The sequence below is a fragment of the Musca autumnalis genome, unplaced genomic scaffold (genome assembly GCF_047663935.1).
Source record: "Musca autumnalis isolate F117 unplaced genomic scaffold, ASM4766393v1 scaffold_2, whole genome shotgun sequence".
In the NCBI taxonomy this organism is placed as follows: domain Eukaryota; kingdom Metazoa; phylum Arthropoda; class Insecta; order Diptera; family Muscidae; genus Musca; species Musca autumnalis.
This window is the reverse complement of record NW_027411755.1, coordinates 45,270,440-45,288,964: the sequence shown is the minus strand read 5'-3', so window position 1 is coordinate 45,288,964 and position 18,525 is coordinate 45,270,440. Positions and strand designations below refer to the sequence as shown.

At 34.8% G+C, this 18,525-nt stretch overlaps 2 protein-coding genes across 2 annotated transcripts; both read left to right on the top strand.

The window, feature by feature from the left end:
* Nucleotides 1-343: 343 nt before the first annotated feature.
* On the top strand, nt 344-3,760 carry LOC141392237 (uncharacterized). Its single transcript, XM_073965187.1, has 4 exons — nt 344-1,166; nt 1,307-2,116; nt 2,504-2,860; nt 3,612-3,760. The coding sequence occupies exons 1-4, from the start codon at nt 344-346 to the stop codon at nt 3,758-3,760; spliced, it is 2,139 nt and encodes a 712-aa protein (XP_073821288.1).
* Nucleotides 3,761-10,858: 7,098 nt separating this feature from the next.
* On the top strand, nt 10,859-12,833 carry LOC141393965 (uncharacterized). The gene is made up of 3 exons (XM_073967639.1): nt 10,859-11,235; nt 11,488-11,944; nt 12,239-12,833. The coding sequence occupies exons 1-3, from the start codon at nt 11,171-11,173 to the stop codon at nt 12,830-12,832; spliced, it is 1,116 nt and encodes a 371-aa protein (XP_073823740.1). The 5' UTR covers nt 10,859-11,170; the 3' UTR covers nt 12,833.
* Nucleotides 12,834-18,525: the final 5,692 nt, after the last annotated feature.

Genomic DNA, 18,525 nt, shown 5'->3' with positions numbered 1-18,525 from the left:
CACAGTTGTGGCAAATCGACCTAATTGAAATTGTATTCCTTTTTGCTAAATTAATATCAAATAAATAGTTTAAAATAGTTGTTAAGAGAAGTGACTGTCTTTTATTTCAATAACACTAGATAAACTATAGTGGTGACCCCGTCTACGAACAAACAAAAACAAAATAAAAATTTGCAACAAGCAGATCGCGATAGTTCGTGGAAATTCATAACACCGGCATACGCACACATAAACACGTACATACATTCAAGTACACAAACGTGCATGCCCGCTTTTGCTCGACACCAGTTTCAACGGTCATTTTGCTTCCCAGAATTTTTTAACAAAAACACTTTGAAATCTTATGGTTGATTCAACACGGCAACTGAGACGACGCAATCCAATTAACTATAAAGAGGTCGACTCCAATAGTAGTGACGACGAAGCCGAATTCTTCGAAAGCAGCAACATCGTAACGGACAACAATATGGCAGAAGACTTGCAACGGCAAATCCAATCGCTCCAGGAACAACTGGCTGCCTTGAGTAGTGCCACTCGGAATGAAGACACACGACCTAATCTACAAAAGGTGCACATTCCTAAATTTAACGAAAGAAACCCGCATTTATGGTTTGCGCAAGTGGAACGTTCATTTGCCCTGTGTAACATAACAGCGGATAACGACAAGTTCGATCTGGTGAGTGTCCGCCTTGAAGACGAAGTATTGTTGTCAGTTGAAGACCTTATCACAAATCCACCGGACTCAAGCAAATATTTAGCAATAAAAGAAAGAATTATTTCCAAATTTGCTGAGTCTCCCGAGTCAAAACTACGACGTTTGATACAAGGTGGTGAAACAAACGGCATGAAACCAACGTCAATTTTGGCACACATGAAACGACTTGCTCCTGGTAAAGGCAACGAGGCAATCATCAGAACACTGTTTCTTGGGCAAATGCCAGAAAACATGAGACCTTTTCTAACCGCCTGGGAAGAAGAAGACCTGGAAAAATTGGCAAAAATTGCTGACAAAATGTTTGAAGCAAACAACAACAATTGTGTTAATTCTCTTTCAACATCACAACAACCAGCTGTTGATGCAATTAACCAAAGAATGTCTTTCGCCGATATGTGCCAAACAATAAGGGAACTTTCAAATAAGGTCGACAAAATCCAACAACAAATTGGTAAGCACACACGACATCGTTCCAAATCAAGAAATCGTTCACCAAATGGTCAAAATTCAAACCAGCGAAATTTGTGCTATTTTCATCTCAAATTTGGTGACAAAGCAAGAAAATGTAAACCTGATTGTTCACGATTTCAGCCGGAAAACTAACTGGGCTGTCGTCAGTCAAATCGGTTGGCGACAGCAGCAATAACAACAACGCTTGTGAAAAACGTCTACATCTTTACGACAAGTCAACAAATTCACGTTATCTCATTGATTCTGGATCAGCGGTATCAGTCGTACCCCCATCTATAATCAAAGAAAAACTTAAGCCGTCCAAACTTACACTTTTGGCTGCAAATCAAAGTGAAATTAAAACATTTGGTGATTGTGTATTGAAACTCGACCTTGGACTTCGACGAGAATTCATGTGGTTATTTGTGATTGCTGACGTGCACACACCAATAATAGGTGCCGATTTTCTAGTCAACTTTGATTTACTTATTGATCTCAAACAAAAACGTCTTATCGACAACAAAACCAAATTATCCAACCGTGGTGTAATTTTGCAAACAAAACAATTTGGCATTTCAACACTGAATTCTGCATCTCCTTTCGCAGATCTACTAAAGGAATTTGAAGACATTACCAAAACATCAACGCTTAGGAAACCAACAGATGAATTAATTGTCGTGCATCACATCGAAACAACAGGATCTCCAGTTGCTGATCGTCCACGACGTCTTTCGGGTGATAAATTAAAAGCAGCTAAAGCCGAAATGGATTATCTCATCGAACAAGGTATTTGTCGTCCATCAAAGAGTGCTTGGGCTAGTCCTATTCATATGGTCGCTAAGAAAACAGGTGGCTGGCGTGTCTGCGGTGACTATCGTAAACTCAACTCACAAACAATTCCAGACCGCTACCCTATTGCCCATATACACGACTTTGCAGAAAATCTTCACGGTAAGTCAATTTTTACAACTCTTGACCTTACAAGAGCCTATTATCAAATACCCATGGCTGAAGAAGACATCGCAAAAACAGCAGTATGTACTCCGTTCGGATTACTAGAATTTTTGTACATGCCTTTCGGTTTGAGGAACGCAACACAAACATTCCAACGTTTCATGGACAACGTGTTCCGAGGACTTGACTTCGTATTTTGTTACATCGACGACATTATCATTATGTCCGAATCTCCACAACAACATCGAGAACATCTTCGCGTAGTCTTCGAAATTTTACGACGCTTCGGACTCACCATCAACCCCAACAAATGCCATTTTGGTGTACCTGAGGTAAGATTTCTTGGATACATAATCAACGCAAATGGTTGTTCCCCACCCACAGATCGTATTGATGCCATAAAAAATTACAAGAAGCCAGAAACTATCTGTGAGCTTCGTCGCTTTATTGGTGTCATAAACTACTACAGGCGCTGCATACCACATGCAGCACATCAACAAGCACCCCTTAACGAACTCGTTGGGAATTCAAAGAAAAATGATAAACGCAAAGTTCCATGGACAACTGAATCAGAAAACGCTTTTGAGATTTGCAAACGAAGCCTTGGTGAAGCTACTATGTTAGCACATCCAGCTCCAGACCTAGACCTAGCATTAGTAACGGATGCATCAGACAGTGCCATCGGTGCCGTCTTGGAACAAAACTTCAACGGTACTTGGAGACCTCTAGGTTTTTACTCATGTAAGTTATCAAAATCTGAAAAGTCATACAGCACATATGATCGAGAATTGCTCGCTATTTACAAAGCTGTGAAATATTTTCGACACACGCTGGAAGCACGACATTTCGTCATAAAAACTGATCATAAACCGCTCATATACGCATTTTCTCAACGGCCTGAAAAAGCATCTCCCCGACAACTCAGAAACTTAGATTTCATATCACAATTTACAACTGATATAATTTATCTCTCTGGACCCGAAAACACCGTCGCTGATGCATTTTCCCGACTCAACAAAATCTCAATGCCGTCAACCGTTTCAACCGAAGACATACAGAAAGCACAACAATCTGACGATGAGTTGAAAACTATCATTAATGGCAACAATTCTCTGAAACTGCAAATAGTTCATTATGGTAACACATCAATTTATTGCGACATCTCGACGGGATACGTTCGTCCATACATTCCGGACGCACTGCGCAAACAAATTTTCAATACCGTGCACGGACTTTCACACCCCAGCGGTCGCTCAACACTACAGCAAGTACGAACAAAATACATCTGGCCCGGAATTAAAAAAGACATCATCAATCTTTGTCGTAATTGTTTACATTGCCAAAAAGCAAAGATTACCAGACATAACCGTTTAACTCCGAACAAAATCGACGTTCCAGACAATCGTTTTGATCACGTACACTTAGACATTGTTGTAATGCCACCAGTACAAGAATACAGATACTGTCTAACAATGATAGATCGTTTTTCCAGATGGCCTGAAGCTGTTCCGCTCAAAAACATGTCCGCTCAAACAGTTGCTACTGCATTTTGGTCAACTTGGATTTCAAGATTTGGTTGCCCAAAAACAATTACAACAGATCAAGGCACTCAATTCGAATCAGCGCTTTTCAAATCATTAGCAGCTTTCACAGGAGCTAAACGAGCACGTACAACAGCGTACCACCCTCAATCCAACGGCATGGTTGAGAGGTGGCATCGAACTTTTAAAGCAGCGTTAATGTGTCATCCAACAGTATCCTGGGTTGACATATTACCAACAGTACTACTTGGACTCCGAACTGCATTTAAAGAAGACCTACGAGCTTCACCATCAGATTTTCTCTACGGTGGTCAGTTGAGACTTCCAAACGAATTTTATGAATACAACAATCAACATGCTGATTCTACAGAATTTCTTCAAAAACTTCGAGAATATTTCCGAATGCTACGTCCAACTCCAACTGCACATCACACGAAGAGTAAAATGTTCAAACTCAAAGACATCGATACCTGTTCACACGTATTTCTACGAACAGACGCTGTACGAGAACCATTACAACCTCCTTACACTGGACCTTATGAAGTTATCAACAGAATAACAGATCGATTATTCACAATTCGAATCAAGGACAAAAACATTAACGTTACAGTCGATCGTCTCAAACCAGTTTTCGACTTCAACGATTCTAATTCCAACATCATTATAAGTCATAAACAGACTGCAACGCCAACTCAACTTGAAAATTCAATTCCCTCTAAAACTCAGCATACAACGCAATCTCCTTCTGAAGATTCAACCGCACCTACTCCATCAACGAGGAAGATTTCTTTCCAGAATGATCGTGACTGTGTCACTGGAGGGGGAGTGGTTGTGGCATCTCCGTCCCCGCAGTTAACAAATAAGATGAGTGATGGTAACTCTGACAAGAGGCAACAAAAAAGAAAACAGAAGTTAGTTGCTCGCGAAATCTTCAACACCACAGTTGTGGCAAATCGACCTAATTGAAATTGTATTCCTTTTTGCTAAATTAATATCAAATAAATAGTTTAAAATAGTTGTTAAGAGAAGTGACTGTCTTTTATTTCAATAACACTAGATAAACTATACATCATCATCTGAACGAAAATCCTCCGTGAGTTTCGTCTTTCTGCCGTTTCAATTTATGGAAGAGAGTGAAAAAAAACTCTCCTATATTTATACGTTAAAAGATAAAAAAGTTAATATAATTATAGCATTCCACTATATTTTATCTTAGTCGGGGTAGCGAAGCGCACCGGGTTTAGCTATTATAAATAAAAGTTGGAGTTATCCTAAGAGTAATTTAAGATATCGCAATATGTTAATATGTATATGACCTGGAAAAAATAAGTCCCCTGTACATATAAAAGAAATTAAAACTATCCTCAAACTTAAGGTTTTCAAACCTGGTTCTATTCATAAATTAATTCAGTCAGGTAAATCTAAATCCAATCTGTAGAAATAAAGAGAAATTAATAGTGTAGGATTATAAGGCTTTAGGAGCAGCGTTACCCACTGAAACATACAAAAATACCATAGTAGCTCCATGACAGCCATGAATGGGATCTCCCATATTTATACGTTAAAACATAAAAAAGTTAATATAATTATAGCATTCCACTATATTTTGTCTTATATGCCATTTAGATATGACACTATTAGCCGGATTTAGCCCATTATCAGGTTTTATTAGCTAAATCCAGTTAAAATCTACCAGATTTCCCATACAAAAATAAATCCTCCTATTGAGTGGATTTGTTTTAAATCTGGCATAAATCCTCGTATACAACTCTGTTTTTTGCAACATGTTGCTAGAAAATACAAAAAGTTGCAAGCTGGCACAAGAAACAAGGTAGATGCATCGGTGAATTGCTACACTAAAAATAATTTCATATGTAAAAAATTTGTAAACAAAGCGGAAAAAATTAATATTTATTGATGTACAAAGTTGATTTTAATCAACCAAGACTAATATTTATGATGTCTAAACGATAAAATAATTCGTTTATTTGTTTTAGATGGGCAAACTGCGATAAAATAATTCTTTATTTGCTCTTTAGTTAGCATTAGTAGCATAATGTGCTAACATTTTCAGTATTAAGGGGTAGTTTACACTATATGTAAATGTCATATGACACGAAATAAAAACATTCCATATTTACCCACGCAGGCAATGTGGAGACGTAATTTTATTACATTTTTGCAGGTGCGGACGCACAAAGAAAATGGCGTAATAAAAATCCCCAATATTGCACATATTAGCGACTATATAATGATGGAAAATTTCATGTCATATGACATTTACATATAGTGTAAACCACCCTTAAACAATAAATTTGTAATTTGACGTATGTTTTTTGAGACGAATTTAATTTAGAAAAAATTCTTTTGACGTTTCAAATTCGTTCAGATGGGCTGATGCATCTACCTTAGTAATTGTGCTATGAACAAAATCAGCTGACTGCCATTTAAATCCTCCAAAATGTATATCTAAATGCAATGAGATTTGTACAGGATTTATTAAATCCAGTCGAGGATTTATGGCTAGTCTAAATGAGCTATTATACCCCGGTTACACTATTGAAGGTTAACCCACTGGGTTTAATAGATCCAGTGGGTTAATCTTTGCTGGTTACACTTAGCTTTTCGAGGATATAAACTGTCAGCTGATGTTTGTTTACGTATACATACAAAATAACTAATAAAGTCGTGTTTTACACTTTTGCAATTTCTCGTATGAGATATCGTCCCCTCTTTGCTCATATTGGGAGCATACATTGGGGGGATACATTTTTGTATCATGGTATCAAGCGTACTTTTTGTTAAAAAAGTGTCTAATGTAAAAAAATAAATAATTTTACGATTTTTATATAACTTTAGATTTATTAACTCCATAAAATCTCATGCGACCAATCGTAAACGTGTAAAACACGACAAACTCTGTTGCAAAATCAGTTGCAACTTTTGGTACTTTTTGAGTAGAGTTGGATTTTTTTGCACAAATAGCGAATACAACACTGTATTTTTGGTGGATTTGTGCCGGATTTAAAATAAACCCAGTCGTGAGAGGATTTAATTTTTGTATGGCAAATCTGGTCAGATTTGACCAGATTATGCAATAAATCCTCATAAAGTGGATTAACCCGGCAAAAAACTGTAGTGTAACCGCACTATTAGTCGGGGTAGCGAAGCGCACCGGGTTTAGCTAGTTTAATATAAATTGTAAACAACATATTTTATAGCAATTTGTCAGATTATTTTTTGCAGTATTCCATTCCATTTTTAATTTTCAAGCAATTCTTTTTGCAAATTCGCGTATGTATACGTAAACAAAGATCAGCTGACTGACATCTTATATCATTTTAGACTGGTCTAAACAACTAGGATTTGAAAGTTGGATTTAGAAATCGAGTCGATTTCAAATGCCTAGTCTAAACGGGCCATTAGATAAATTAAATGGAACTTTGTGTTACTTTTAAAATTTGAAGTGCGCCCGAGAGTATGCTGCACCAAAAACAAGAAAAATTTGAGAGCAAATTCAAATAACTTTTTTTTTGTCGTTACCGACAAAAATCGATAAAATTAAAACGCAAAATTATGAATGAAAAGTTGAAATAAAAGTTGACAACACTTGGGATAGGGGTAAGCGACAACTGCATTTTGGTCGTCAACTTACCGACATATTTCGTTAATTATCGAAATTATAAGCAAATAAAAATTGTCGGTAATTCTGTTGTTAACCAGTTACAGAATCACACTACAGTAGTGGAGTTCTGTAAAGTATAGTACACACTGGAAAGCAAAACTAACAGTCATCGAGGTCTATTTCGTAAATATCAAAGCCTAACTGAAAATTTGCTTTTGTAATCTGTGAATAATGCCGTATATATTGTTTTTCAAACATTTTTAGCTAAATAAAAGCTTTTATTTGCCGGAAATTTGTTCTAAAAGTACGTTGACTGTCAGTTTTGAATGATAGTGTGTACTCCCCTTAACTCATTTTTTGAGTTTCCGATAAAAATCGATAAAATTATGGCCTGTTCCCGTACTTTATACGATTTTCATATAAATTTTGTGTACGGGAACGCAAAATGTGTAAATGTGGTAAAAATTGTAAAAACTTTTTCCCGGTCCACACTAGAGTGATTTCATTGAAAAAATTGCATGAAATTATGCGTCTCTAGATCGACCTCCATAGTAAAGTAAAATCATAAAATTGCTGTAGTGGGGAATTCGATTTAAGAACACCTAATTTCATGAAATTTTTAAATGAAATTCACGCTAGTGTGGACCGGGACTTTTTAGTTCGTGAACAGAGCTTTAAAATGCTTATAATAGGCCTGTTCGATAACTTTGCAATTAAAAAGTATTTGCAAGTTCTTGCGAGTACTTGCAACACCTCCCAGTCTTCTTTCACTGAACAAGTTTGTTATCGAACAGCATTTTGTAAAAGTTTGTACAAACTTTTGAGTTATCGTTCAGACCTAATTTCGGCAATTAACGAAATTTTTTTGTAAGTTTCATGGCACAATCATATTGGTACTGCGAGCTGTCAAAAAAGTTGTTGTAATTGAAAACACAAAATTAAAAAGCATAATTTTGAACGAAAAATTGTGAATTTTAGGTGGATTTTTGTAAAAATGCGTTTATTAATATCTGCCTAACAAAATTTTTTTGAAAAGATTATGTGAATCGCTTTATTTTTGGAAGACATTTTTGACATTTCACAGTACTGAACTGGTTTTTGTTTTAGTGGTTGGCTGATGCATCTACCTGGTAATTGTGCCATGGTAAGTTTACAACAAAAATAAAGCTTTCGCTATGTCCTACCGATAGCAACAGTGTTGTCAACTTTTATTGATACTTTTCATTCATAATTTTGCGTTTCAAATTTACCGATTTTTGTCGGTAACTCAAAAAATGTGTCAGAATTCCACTACAGATTTGAGAGTTGATGTATACAAAATTATTTGCTTGATATTGCCATATTTTTGCAAAATATAGCATTTATTCTAAACGGAGGATGTAATAATAAGTCCATGGTAATGCGAACTTTATTCCTTACTTTTCTTAATGCAAGGTATAACAAAAATGGACTATAAAGACAAGATTTAAAAACGAGATTTACTTTGCATTTTTCTATGCCATATTATGCCATGTTCATACCAGCATTTGAATCACGTCGTTCGTTCTCATAATTACGTACACGAATTAACCTGTTCATACTACATGGTAACATGCAACATGCCATGCAACATATTTCATATTTTCATGGTTTTTGTTTACTGATTTTAAAGAAAGTTTCAGCCAAAGACGAGTAAAATTAATTGATATGAACTGAAAAAATATTTATCCTTCTTTCAGATATCTATTTAATAGTGAATTATATTATTTTCATTCATGTTTTCTATTTTTTCTCACAATTTTGGTGTTTTCAGTAAATTTTCTAATTTTTCTATTTTAAAAATTAACAAGAGAGAGACCTGCCAAAATAACTTTTTGGTATACAGACTTTCCGGCAGGCATTTGATTTTTGTTTCTAAATTTGTACGCGAATTTAAAACGATGGACAAAAAATGCAGCTGTTGTAAAAAAGAAGAGAAAATTTACTACGATTTAAGTGTATACTAGTCGTTAAAACGATTACTTTTCATTCACGTTTTGCAGTTTATCTAAAAATATGTGGGGTTTTTTTAAAAATTTTTAAATTTTATGTTTTTTCTGTCATAATTAATTTATTTCGATAAATTCTCTCATTTGTTAGAGATGGGACATATTTTATCGTCGTTCTGAGAGTAATGTACATTGAACAATGTACAAAAATCTTTGTTCGTTCTCAAAATTTTGTATGGGAAATGAAGTAATTATATCGTAAGTTGAGGGCGAACAACGAATAGAGAGCAAATTACCGTCAGTCTGAACAAGGCATTAAATACAACATTTCAGCCTACAAAATTGTATTTCGAATTGTTAAAAAATCTCTACTCGTTTCGAAGTTATCAACGATTAGATTTTTTATTTCAGGTTGCATCATTTGCAGTGATACCCACTGTTACATGTTTTGGTATAACCTCCATATAACGTTACCGCCTGATTTCAGGTATTTTGAAATTACATTTTCTGCTTCAATTAGCTGTAATTTGGAATTTAGAGTTCCCAGTGGTTAAGAAACCTGCCCATAAAAGCTGTGTACATTGGTCCACGTTTTGGAATAGCTCTCATAAACGACACCTCCTTATTTAAGGTATTTGGAAGTCATCAGGAATTTAGGGATCAAATTGGTTAAAAAACTTCTCCATAAAAAAATTAAGAAATAGGCCCATGGTAGAATAAGAAAAGGTAGCAGCAATACACAGCTGACTGAACTGGGTTGTAACGTTAGTGTCAAATTTCATATGACATTTTATACATTTATTTCTATTTCGATGTAAATTAGGGACATATATTTTTTGAGAAAAAAATATATATCATTCGGAAAAAACTATTTCCCAGAAAGACTTCTTCATATCAATGATATGTAACCTCCTCCAAGTTCGAACGATAAGCCGCGCAGTAAATCCCCGCTTGTAGAGGCGATACAACGTTTGTTAATATGTGAGGTATTTTGTTAAAATTTAAAAAAAATAAAGCCCTAATAAACATGTGTTTCTTTGATTTCTAAAACAAAACATTGAAACAGCTTCTCCTTTTTCTATGAATTTCCAGCGACCCCAAACTTTTCTGCAAGAATTCTACTTTCTGCGAGAATTTATGCATTTAGTGGAATGATGTGGAACCATAAAAATTGAAAATGTAACGAATTTTCATTCATGTTTTCCAAAATATTCAACCAAATGTGAGAAATTATTAGTTTTTTAAATTCCAATAATTTATAGACATTTCCTTGTTTTGTTTACAAATACAACTGGCAGTAACGTTACAAACAAAAACAAATTCCTTTGTGGTTGTTGTTCGAGTTGTATTTGTTGTAGTATTAACTTTACCTTGTATTTGTTCTACCATGAAATAGGCCCCTGTTTTGGTTTTTTTTAATTTTATCTACATACCAAAAATTGTATTTGACATGGCATTATAGTTCCCAGTGGTGGTGAACTAATTGTGTACACGTTGTGGTTTAGCCCCCCATTGGTACTTTCGTTACAGAAATATTCCATATTAGTTCAGAATATTTCATGGTGGAGGGTATAAACTTAACGATCTTTTACTTGTTTTTTAGTATAGACTATGGGTATTTAGCTGTCGGCAAACCCAACTGATTCTTTTTTTCTTTGTTTTATTTTCAACAACGAATATGAGGGAAATTCCCTTTATTTTAAAATGTAAACCGCAAAAATCGTAAAGAATAAACAAAACCAATATACATATGTATTGTATTTGCAAACAACCGGGACTACCCCTATGAGATAATGAGTGACTCGACATACTGAAATGTGACTGAAAATGATACAAAGAAGAACAGTTCCATGGTATTTGTTGCTGCGTTCAGTGTGGAATTAAATTTAAAGTTGATAACGAAAATAAAACGAGGATCATGGAAGCTCCAGCTGTAACACAATTACCAGATGAAAAGAATGAAGACATTTCGACAGAAATAAGGTAAATATATTAGGAAAGAACTAAGTAAATATTGATAGGACTAACTTGTATTAATTGATCGAAAACCGTCCACAGAAACAAAATCCAATTATTAATACCTATGTTGTGTATATATAAAATATGACATTGTGAAATTGTAGCTGCAAAATACGGTGATTCAACAACACAACACCCTGCCTCCTATTTTTCAGTTCCAGTTTTTAGTTTGTTCTGCTAAAATTATTTAATTTCTCTTTCATCTTCCTTTTTCAGAATGCCTCCAAAATTTGAGGCAATGATTGTTAATGCCTTTACAGTGGATTGTAAATTTATTGTTGGAGAAAATCTTGGACCACCTCAACCCATATTCGGTCATAAATTAATGTTTATACTAAATTCCCAAGTATTTGAATCAATGCTTTCGGGACATTTTCTAGAAGCTAAAAGCACTGAAATTCCTTTACCAGATGATGATCCAAATACTTTTCGTAATTTACGTCTTGTATTGTATAATCTACGAGGTGCACAAACGGAAGTAAATTCGTTCAATCTCAACGATACAATTAGTTTGTATAAACTATGTGATAAATACATGTTTAAGGCCATCGGAAAATTATGTGCTGAACATTTGAAAAGTTTCCTCGAGACAGAGGATGGAAATCAATTGATAATGATTTTTGCCGTTGCTGTGGAATTACGAAACTCACAGCTATTGGAGGATGTTAAAAATGTAAGTTAGAATTAGTCATGATACAATAAGAAGGTAGAATTATCAGCCCAGCTGATGGTAACATAATGTGTCAATTGCATTGAATTTATGTAAAATTTTGACATCTTATGTTACCAAAAACGGCAGTTGCTGCTACCTTCTTATTGTATCATGGAATGAGTTTATATTTACGAAATCCACACGATTTCGAATATCAATTCCATGGCGTATATATCAAATAGTTCCTCGTTATAAATCCACTAGATTTTATTATACAAAAAATTTTATTGATATTTATGTTTTTTTTTCTTCCAGAAACTATCTGCCATCCAATATGCTCTCCTGCCAAGTCTCTGCGAATTAAATCCCTTACAATTTATGGAATATATTGAATTTTACATGACACAGAATGAGGAAATAATAAATCATTTAGACTTATTTAAAGCTATCGAAAAGTATTTAACGGATAATGAGTTAATACCTCAAGAACTATCGGAGACTAAAGATGCTGCACAAAAACACGCTGCCACTCTGTATGGCCAAGAAGCTGTTGTCCTCCTTAGTGAAGAAAGATCATTGGAATTACTCGAAAAGTTACTGTCAAATATAGACTTTATTAAGATCAAGATTGAAGATTATCTTGCCGGTCCAGGTGTTTCGAAAATCCTAACATGGCAACAAAAATATATTATTTTATCACAACTATGCTCTGGTGAACCCAAACCATCTGTGGCATCTCCGTCCCCACAGTTAAATAAGATGAGTGATGGTAACTCACAACTATGCTCTGGTGAACCCAAACCATCTGTGGCATCTCCGTCCCCACAGTTAAATAAGATGAGTGATGGTAACTCACAACTATGCTCTGGCGAACCCAAACCATCATCAATAAAGTTATTTGAAAAATAAATTCAGCCTTATTCTGAACGAAAATCCTCCGTGAGTTTCGTCTTTCCGCCGTTTCAACTTATAGAAGAGAGTGAAAAAAACTCACGGGAAATTTACGTTCAGAATAGCCCCTATTATAATTTGTGTTACTGCACAATAAACAAAACGGCTATTTTAAACGGCGTTTGCACTAGAGATTTTTAACCTTCTCTATAAGGATTTATTTGACATTTGCGCTATGGAATTGGCATTTGAAACCCAGTGGATTTTTGGGGTATTATTGACCAAAAGGCTAAAAGTTGAAAAATATTTGGCTTTGGACCTATGTTCACAATTTGTAGTAGATACGTTTTTTGACCTTTGGCAACCCTAACTGACAAATGATAGCCAATTTGGTTAAAATGTGGCTAAAACGTCAAAATACCACAAATCGGGCGGTACCGTCATATGCCATAACCTGGGCCTGTGTCCACAACTTTTGGTGGATAAGTTTCTCTTGACCTCTAGCAAGATTAAATTATAGGCTAATTCGGTCTGAAAATGTAGCAAAAAATGTCAAAATTCCTCATATCGGGCGGTATGGTAATATGGGGACTAAACAAAAATTGACCTATGTTCATAATTTTTAGTAGATAAGTTTCTTTAGCACCTTCGAACCAATTTGGTCTAAAAAGTTTTTTGACCTCTAGCAACCCTAAAACCAAAATAATAGCCAATTTAGTCTCACAATGTAGCTAAAAACGACAAAATGCCTGAAATCGAGCGGTACCGTTATACGGGCGATATTACAAAACTTGGAACTTTGTTCATAATTCTTGGTAAATAAGTTTTTTGACCTCTAGTAAACCCAATTACAGCTACTTTGGTCTGAAAATGTGGCTAATAACGTCTAAATACATCAAATCGGGCGGTACAGTTATATGGGGCAATATCTCCAAAACTTTTGGCGGAAAAGTTTTTTGACCTCTAGGAATCCTAAATGCCTAATTATAGTCAATTTGGTCTGAAAATTGAGCTGTATCAAAACGTAGACCTATGTTCATAATTGTAAGGGTCGATTCCATATTGTGACACGAGTCATTCAATTTCAAATTATTTATTAAACACACAAATACAACACTACAATAATGTAATGGTCTTCTTATTTTGAGACATTTTTTTTCTTTAGTTTGGATTTAAAATGAGTTCACACTCTGTGCCATTCATCTGGTATACGTGTTTGTGGACCAAAACTATTTAATTGCTCCGCAACATCCTTCCACACCTTAACAAAAGTGGCTTTAGTTCCTTCAAAAAGTCTGGGTGAGCTTCCATTTTTCAATCAGCATTTCAAATTGCTCTTTTGCAGTAATTTTTACCATTATAAGTACTGAAACACCAAAAAACATATGTATACAATAGGTGTGTTAGTTTACTCAACAATTTGTACAAATTTGTACAAGTCCAGTAACTTCTTGTAATCGTCTAATGTCTTTTGCATTGTACTGTAGAGTAAACGAACAACATCCAGTAACAATTTGTACAAATTTTGAGTAAACCAACACACATAATATTAAACAATTGGCCTGTTCCCGTACTTTATAAAGTGGTAAAAGTCGAAAACGATTTTCATATAAATTTTGTGTACGGGAACGCAAAATTTTTTAAAATGGTAAAAATTGTAAAAACTTTTTAGTTGTGGAACAGAGCTAAAGTAACCCTGCGTTTACAAATGACAGGACAGTTGACTTCATGTATTGATTGTCAAAATCCCACAACTTGCCTGTGTGACGTAGGCGTCCTGATAACTGCAAAAACAGTTGTAAAATTTTGAATGAAAATCGTCGATTTCTTTTTGTTTTAAGTTCACATATTTTGTTTTTGTTCATGTTCTTTTGTTTTCAACACATTTCAATTATTATCTCACTTATATTTACAAAAATGTCAACAATTTGTCTTCCCTACTGTCTGTGAAAAAATGATGGACAGCTGGGAGACAAACGACAAATGTATGTATGTGTTAGTAAATCAGAGTTGTATTTGAAGACAAACTGTCTGGTGTAAACCTTATATAACTTAAAAGAAATGAAAATGTTACTTACGTTAGCTTTGTTCCAGAACTAAAAAGTTTTTAAAATTTTTACCACTTTTACACATTTTACCCGAAAAAGCGTTTCCGTACACAAAAAAGTTGTAAAATATTCCTTCTCTTTAAACAAAAATGGGAGAGTAAAAAAATAGTAACTTGGTAGCCGGCGTCTGATTGGCTGATACGCCGCCTTTGATATTTGTTCCAGTTTTTTGACGTATTTTTCATTTTTCCGTTCCCGACATGGTAGAATAAGATAAGGTAGCAGCAAATTTATTCATCAGAAAAAAATATTTCCCATAAAGACCCCTTCATATCATTGACATGTAACCTCCTCCAGGTCCGAACGACATGCCGCACACTAAAACACCGCTTATAGAGGCGGTACTATATTTGTTAATATATGTGGTATCATGGTACAATCATTACAAGGTAGGACACAGCAAACATATGATTACAATTTTTTCTAGAGGTCCGCCTATTATGTCAAAACAGTTTTGACAAAGGTTGACAAACAACAAAATAAATGTATTGAATTCAAATATTTATTGAATTTATGTAAACAGATTTTGTTATTTTTATATAAAACTTAATAATTCACATACTAAATTCAATACGTGCTTTATCTCCGCTTGGTGGGAAAAATACATTTGTCGTGTGTTTTATATCCGAGCTATGGCAAACGTAAAGAAAGCCGGATGTTGGAAAAAATGTTTTGGACGAATCCAGTGCCACAATTTTACATGTCTAGGAGGAAGAATATGCTGCTTTATTAGCAGCATCTGACGAAAAGGTATGCACCTGTGTAGTTAAATGACAAGCATTGTTATCATGTCTGACTTGCTGCCCCAAAAAGTCGTGATGGTTTGTCCAAATGTGCTGGTGTCTGTTTGGCATGTATTTATCAATGCCACGAAAAACTTGAATTGGTTGAATTGTATACCAAAAAAAAATTTCGCTGCGATTGTATAACTGAACCTATGGGTAACTCTAACAAATGTATCTAAATCCTAGCGTGAAACAGGTTGTGGCAGCTAATCGTAATAATTTGTATAATTAATATTTCCAGGAACTTTATTGCAATTGTCATAAACCCTACACAGATCCAGATCGTACAGCAAAGGAATTGTGTTGCAATGTGGAATTTGTAACAATTGGTTTCATTTCAATGATGATGAGATACTTTATAGTGGGTGCATGGCCAAACACGAATTCCTCGTGAATTATTCAAAACTTTCCTTGACATCAGTGGATAAATTTAAAAAACCGCTGCTGAATCATCGTATGAACATCCGAATACAACCGGATGAAGGATAGACAAAATGACTACTTATAGACAATTATTCCTAGTAAAAAAAATGACATAAATAAATGGCTTCCAATCTGGTTGATTGGACAGGCGAAACCACAAAAGACATTGTCTATGTTTTCATAAATGCTTTAACCTGGTTTACCAACTACATCGCATTCATGTCATTATCACAGCACTATACTAGGTAATCCTTATATGTATATGTCAATGTGTCTGTCAATATGTCTGTTCATCTTTCTCTTCGGTCGGGCTTGGAAGCAAAGTAGCCTATGCTTAAATCCATGGTTTTAAACTAACCTTTTTGATTGGGCCTTTATCAAAACATGGACCGACAACTCTGTACAGAAATATATTATATCTCCAACAGATATAGCCATATATAGCCATTTCGCTTGAATAATGAACCTTAAAAACACTGAAAAACGGGAGGTACGGCTCTATGGGGCTATATCAAAACGCAAACCGATATAACCATTTTTAAGGGCAAACATGAGTGGTAAATATGAGTGGTTCCCATTTTTACAGCCAATGGCTCCCAGTCACAATCGCCTTCCCCCGAGTGCGAAGCATGTTTTGCTCTCAAGGCAGTAAACTGCTTGCAAGTCCAAAGTTGTTACAAAGACATTTCAATGGAACCAACACCAGGAACCAGACGTTGTTCAATTACCAAGTTACGTGCCACATGCAAAGCTTAGATGCACCTTTCAACAGAATGGTACAAGTCTTGGGACTTCATCTACACTTGGTAATGTAGCTGAAGTACTCATAACCAACTTTCTTATTTTCAAATAGACCAGCCTGAGAAAGAGACCAAAGAGAGAGAGCCTGTGGTACTGAGGCGCGGAAAATATATATGCAAATCATTAGTCTTACGCAAGTGTCTAATAACAAATTAAGTCAAACAAAATAAAATAAACAAAATATAAACAATAAAACTTTGACAACATTTCAAATGAACAACACTTGTTGCATTTGTTATTATTAATTTTGAAGTTATAAGCAAACTGGCTTCAGAGTTGTTTTTTAAAAATTTTATCAACCTGCCCAACCTTCTAATAATTGAACCATGGACATTTCCTTATTTTATTTACATGTACGTTGACACTAACGTTTACAAACAAAAACAAATTTCTATGTGGTTGTTGTTGAGTTGTATTTGTTGTAGTATTTACTTTACCTGGTTTGTTCTAACATGCGTTCCCGAACTATTTCAAAAAACTTGTGCGTTAGGACAAATTTTTTGCAGTTCTCTCTTTTACGAGTTACGGAAAAAGAACGTTATTGCGACAAAATTTGACGGCGTCAGGCGAATATTGCCATACGTAATGTAAAAATTGCATGTGGCAACGCGACTAGTTTCGCAATACGGAATCAACCCATTAGATAATTTTCGTGGCCTTAAATTACAAATTATAGCCAATTTAGGCATTTTGGTCCGAAAATGTGGCTAATAACGTCAAAATACCTCAAATCCGGAGGTAGCTTAAAAGGGGGATGTTACGGCTGTAACGTTTTCGAATAAGATTCCACTATGACAAATGGCCAACTTATTGTTTTTGGCAGAAGAATTATAATAAAACACAAACTTTGACCTCGATTGAAATGAAACCAAACCCTTTGGCCTTTCGTTCTTTTACAAAGCCAGCTTATTTATGCGATTGTACGTTAGTTTGTACATCTGTTTGTTTGTCATTTTATGATGCTTCTTTGATGTTATTTGCTTGTTTGTTTTATTATCTAAAATAAAATTAAAGTTGCAAAATAAATTAAATGAAATTACATAGTAATGAATTGAAATGATTGAATAATCAAATAAAGGTACAAAGGTTGATCTTACCTAATTCTTGTAGCAGATTAAGTAAATTCATAAAGAGGTAGGACAGATCTGCATTGTCATACTAATGGAATATTCCATACCCAGAAATACTATTGTTGTGCATTCATCACTCTCAAAACAAACCAATATATTCTCTTCATTCAGCTATGCATGGAGGAATCTAAGTGTTATATTTGATTGTAATATTACAAGAGCCAACTGTTATACTATCGAGTACAATGTATGGCATTTCATGTGGCTCTATTTTACAAGCCGTGGACAATTTTTTTTTAGTATGCAAATGTAGTCGCCAAAAACAATATGTAATGGTAGAAATCGTTTAACCACGACAAGACAAAGCTACAAAATTTAATAAAAAGAAAGACAAGAAAACCTGCTATGTTGCTAGGGTAATGAGGAATTTAATAATTCTGTTTCGATCTCTTCTATTCTGATCGTTGACCACTCAAGTTAAAACATTTTTCTAGTGGAACAGTATAATAAGCAACGAAAAAATA

What these genes read in the sequence shown, in the direction of transcription:
- LOC141392237 (XM_073965187.1), top strand. Translation starts at nt 344, where the DNA reads ATGGTTGATTCAACACGGCAACTGAGACGACGCAATCCAATTAACTAT. An exon ending in CAAAATCCAACAACAAATTG is followed by an intron (nt 1,167 to 1,306) that starts GTAAGCACACAC and finishes TCACGATTTCAG; the next exon opens with CCGGAAAACTAACTGGGCTG. An exon ending in CTTTGCAGAAAATCTTCACG is followed by an intron (nt 2,117 to 2,503) that starts GTAAGTCAATTT and finishes CCCCACCCACAG; the next exon opens with ATCGTATTGATGCCATAAAA.
- LOC141393965 (XM_073967639.1), top strand. Translation starts at nt 11,171, where the DNA reads ATGGAAGCTCCAGCTGTAACACAATTACCAGATGAAAAGAATGAAGAC. An exon ending in GACATTTCGACAGAAATAAG is followed by an intron (nt 11,236 to 11,487) that starts GTAAATATATTA and finishes TTCCTTTTTCAG; the next exon opens with AATGCCTCCAAAATTTGAGG. An exon ending in TATTGGAGGATGTTAAAAAT is followed by an intron (nt 11,945 to 12,238) that starts GTAAGTTAGAAT and finishes TTTTTCTTCCAG; the next exon opens with AAACTATCTGCCATCCAATA.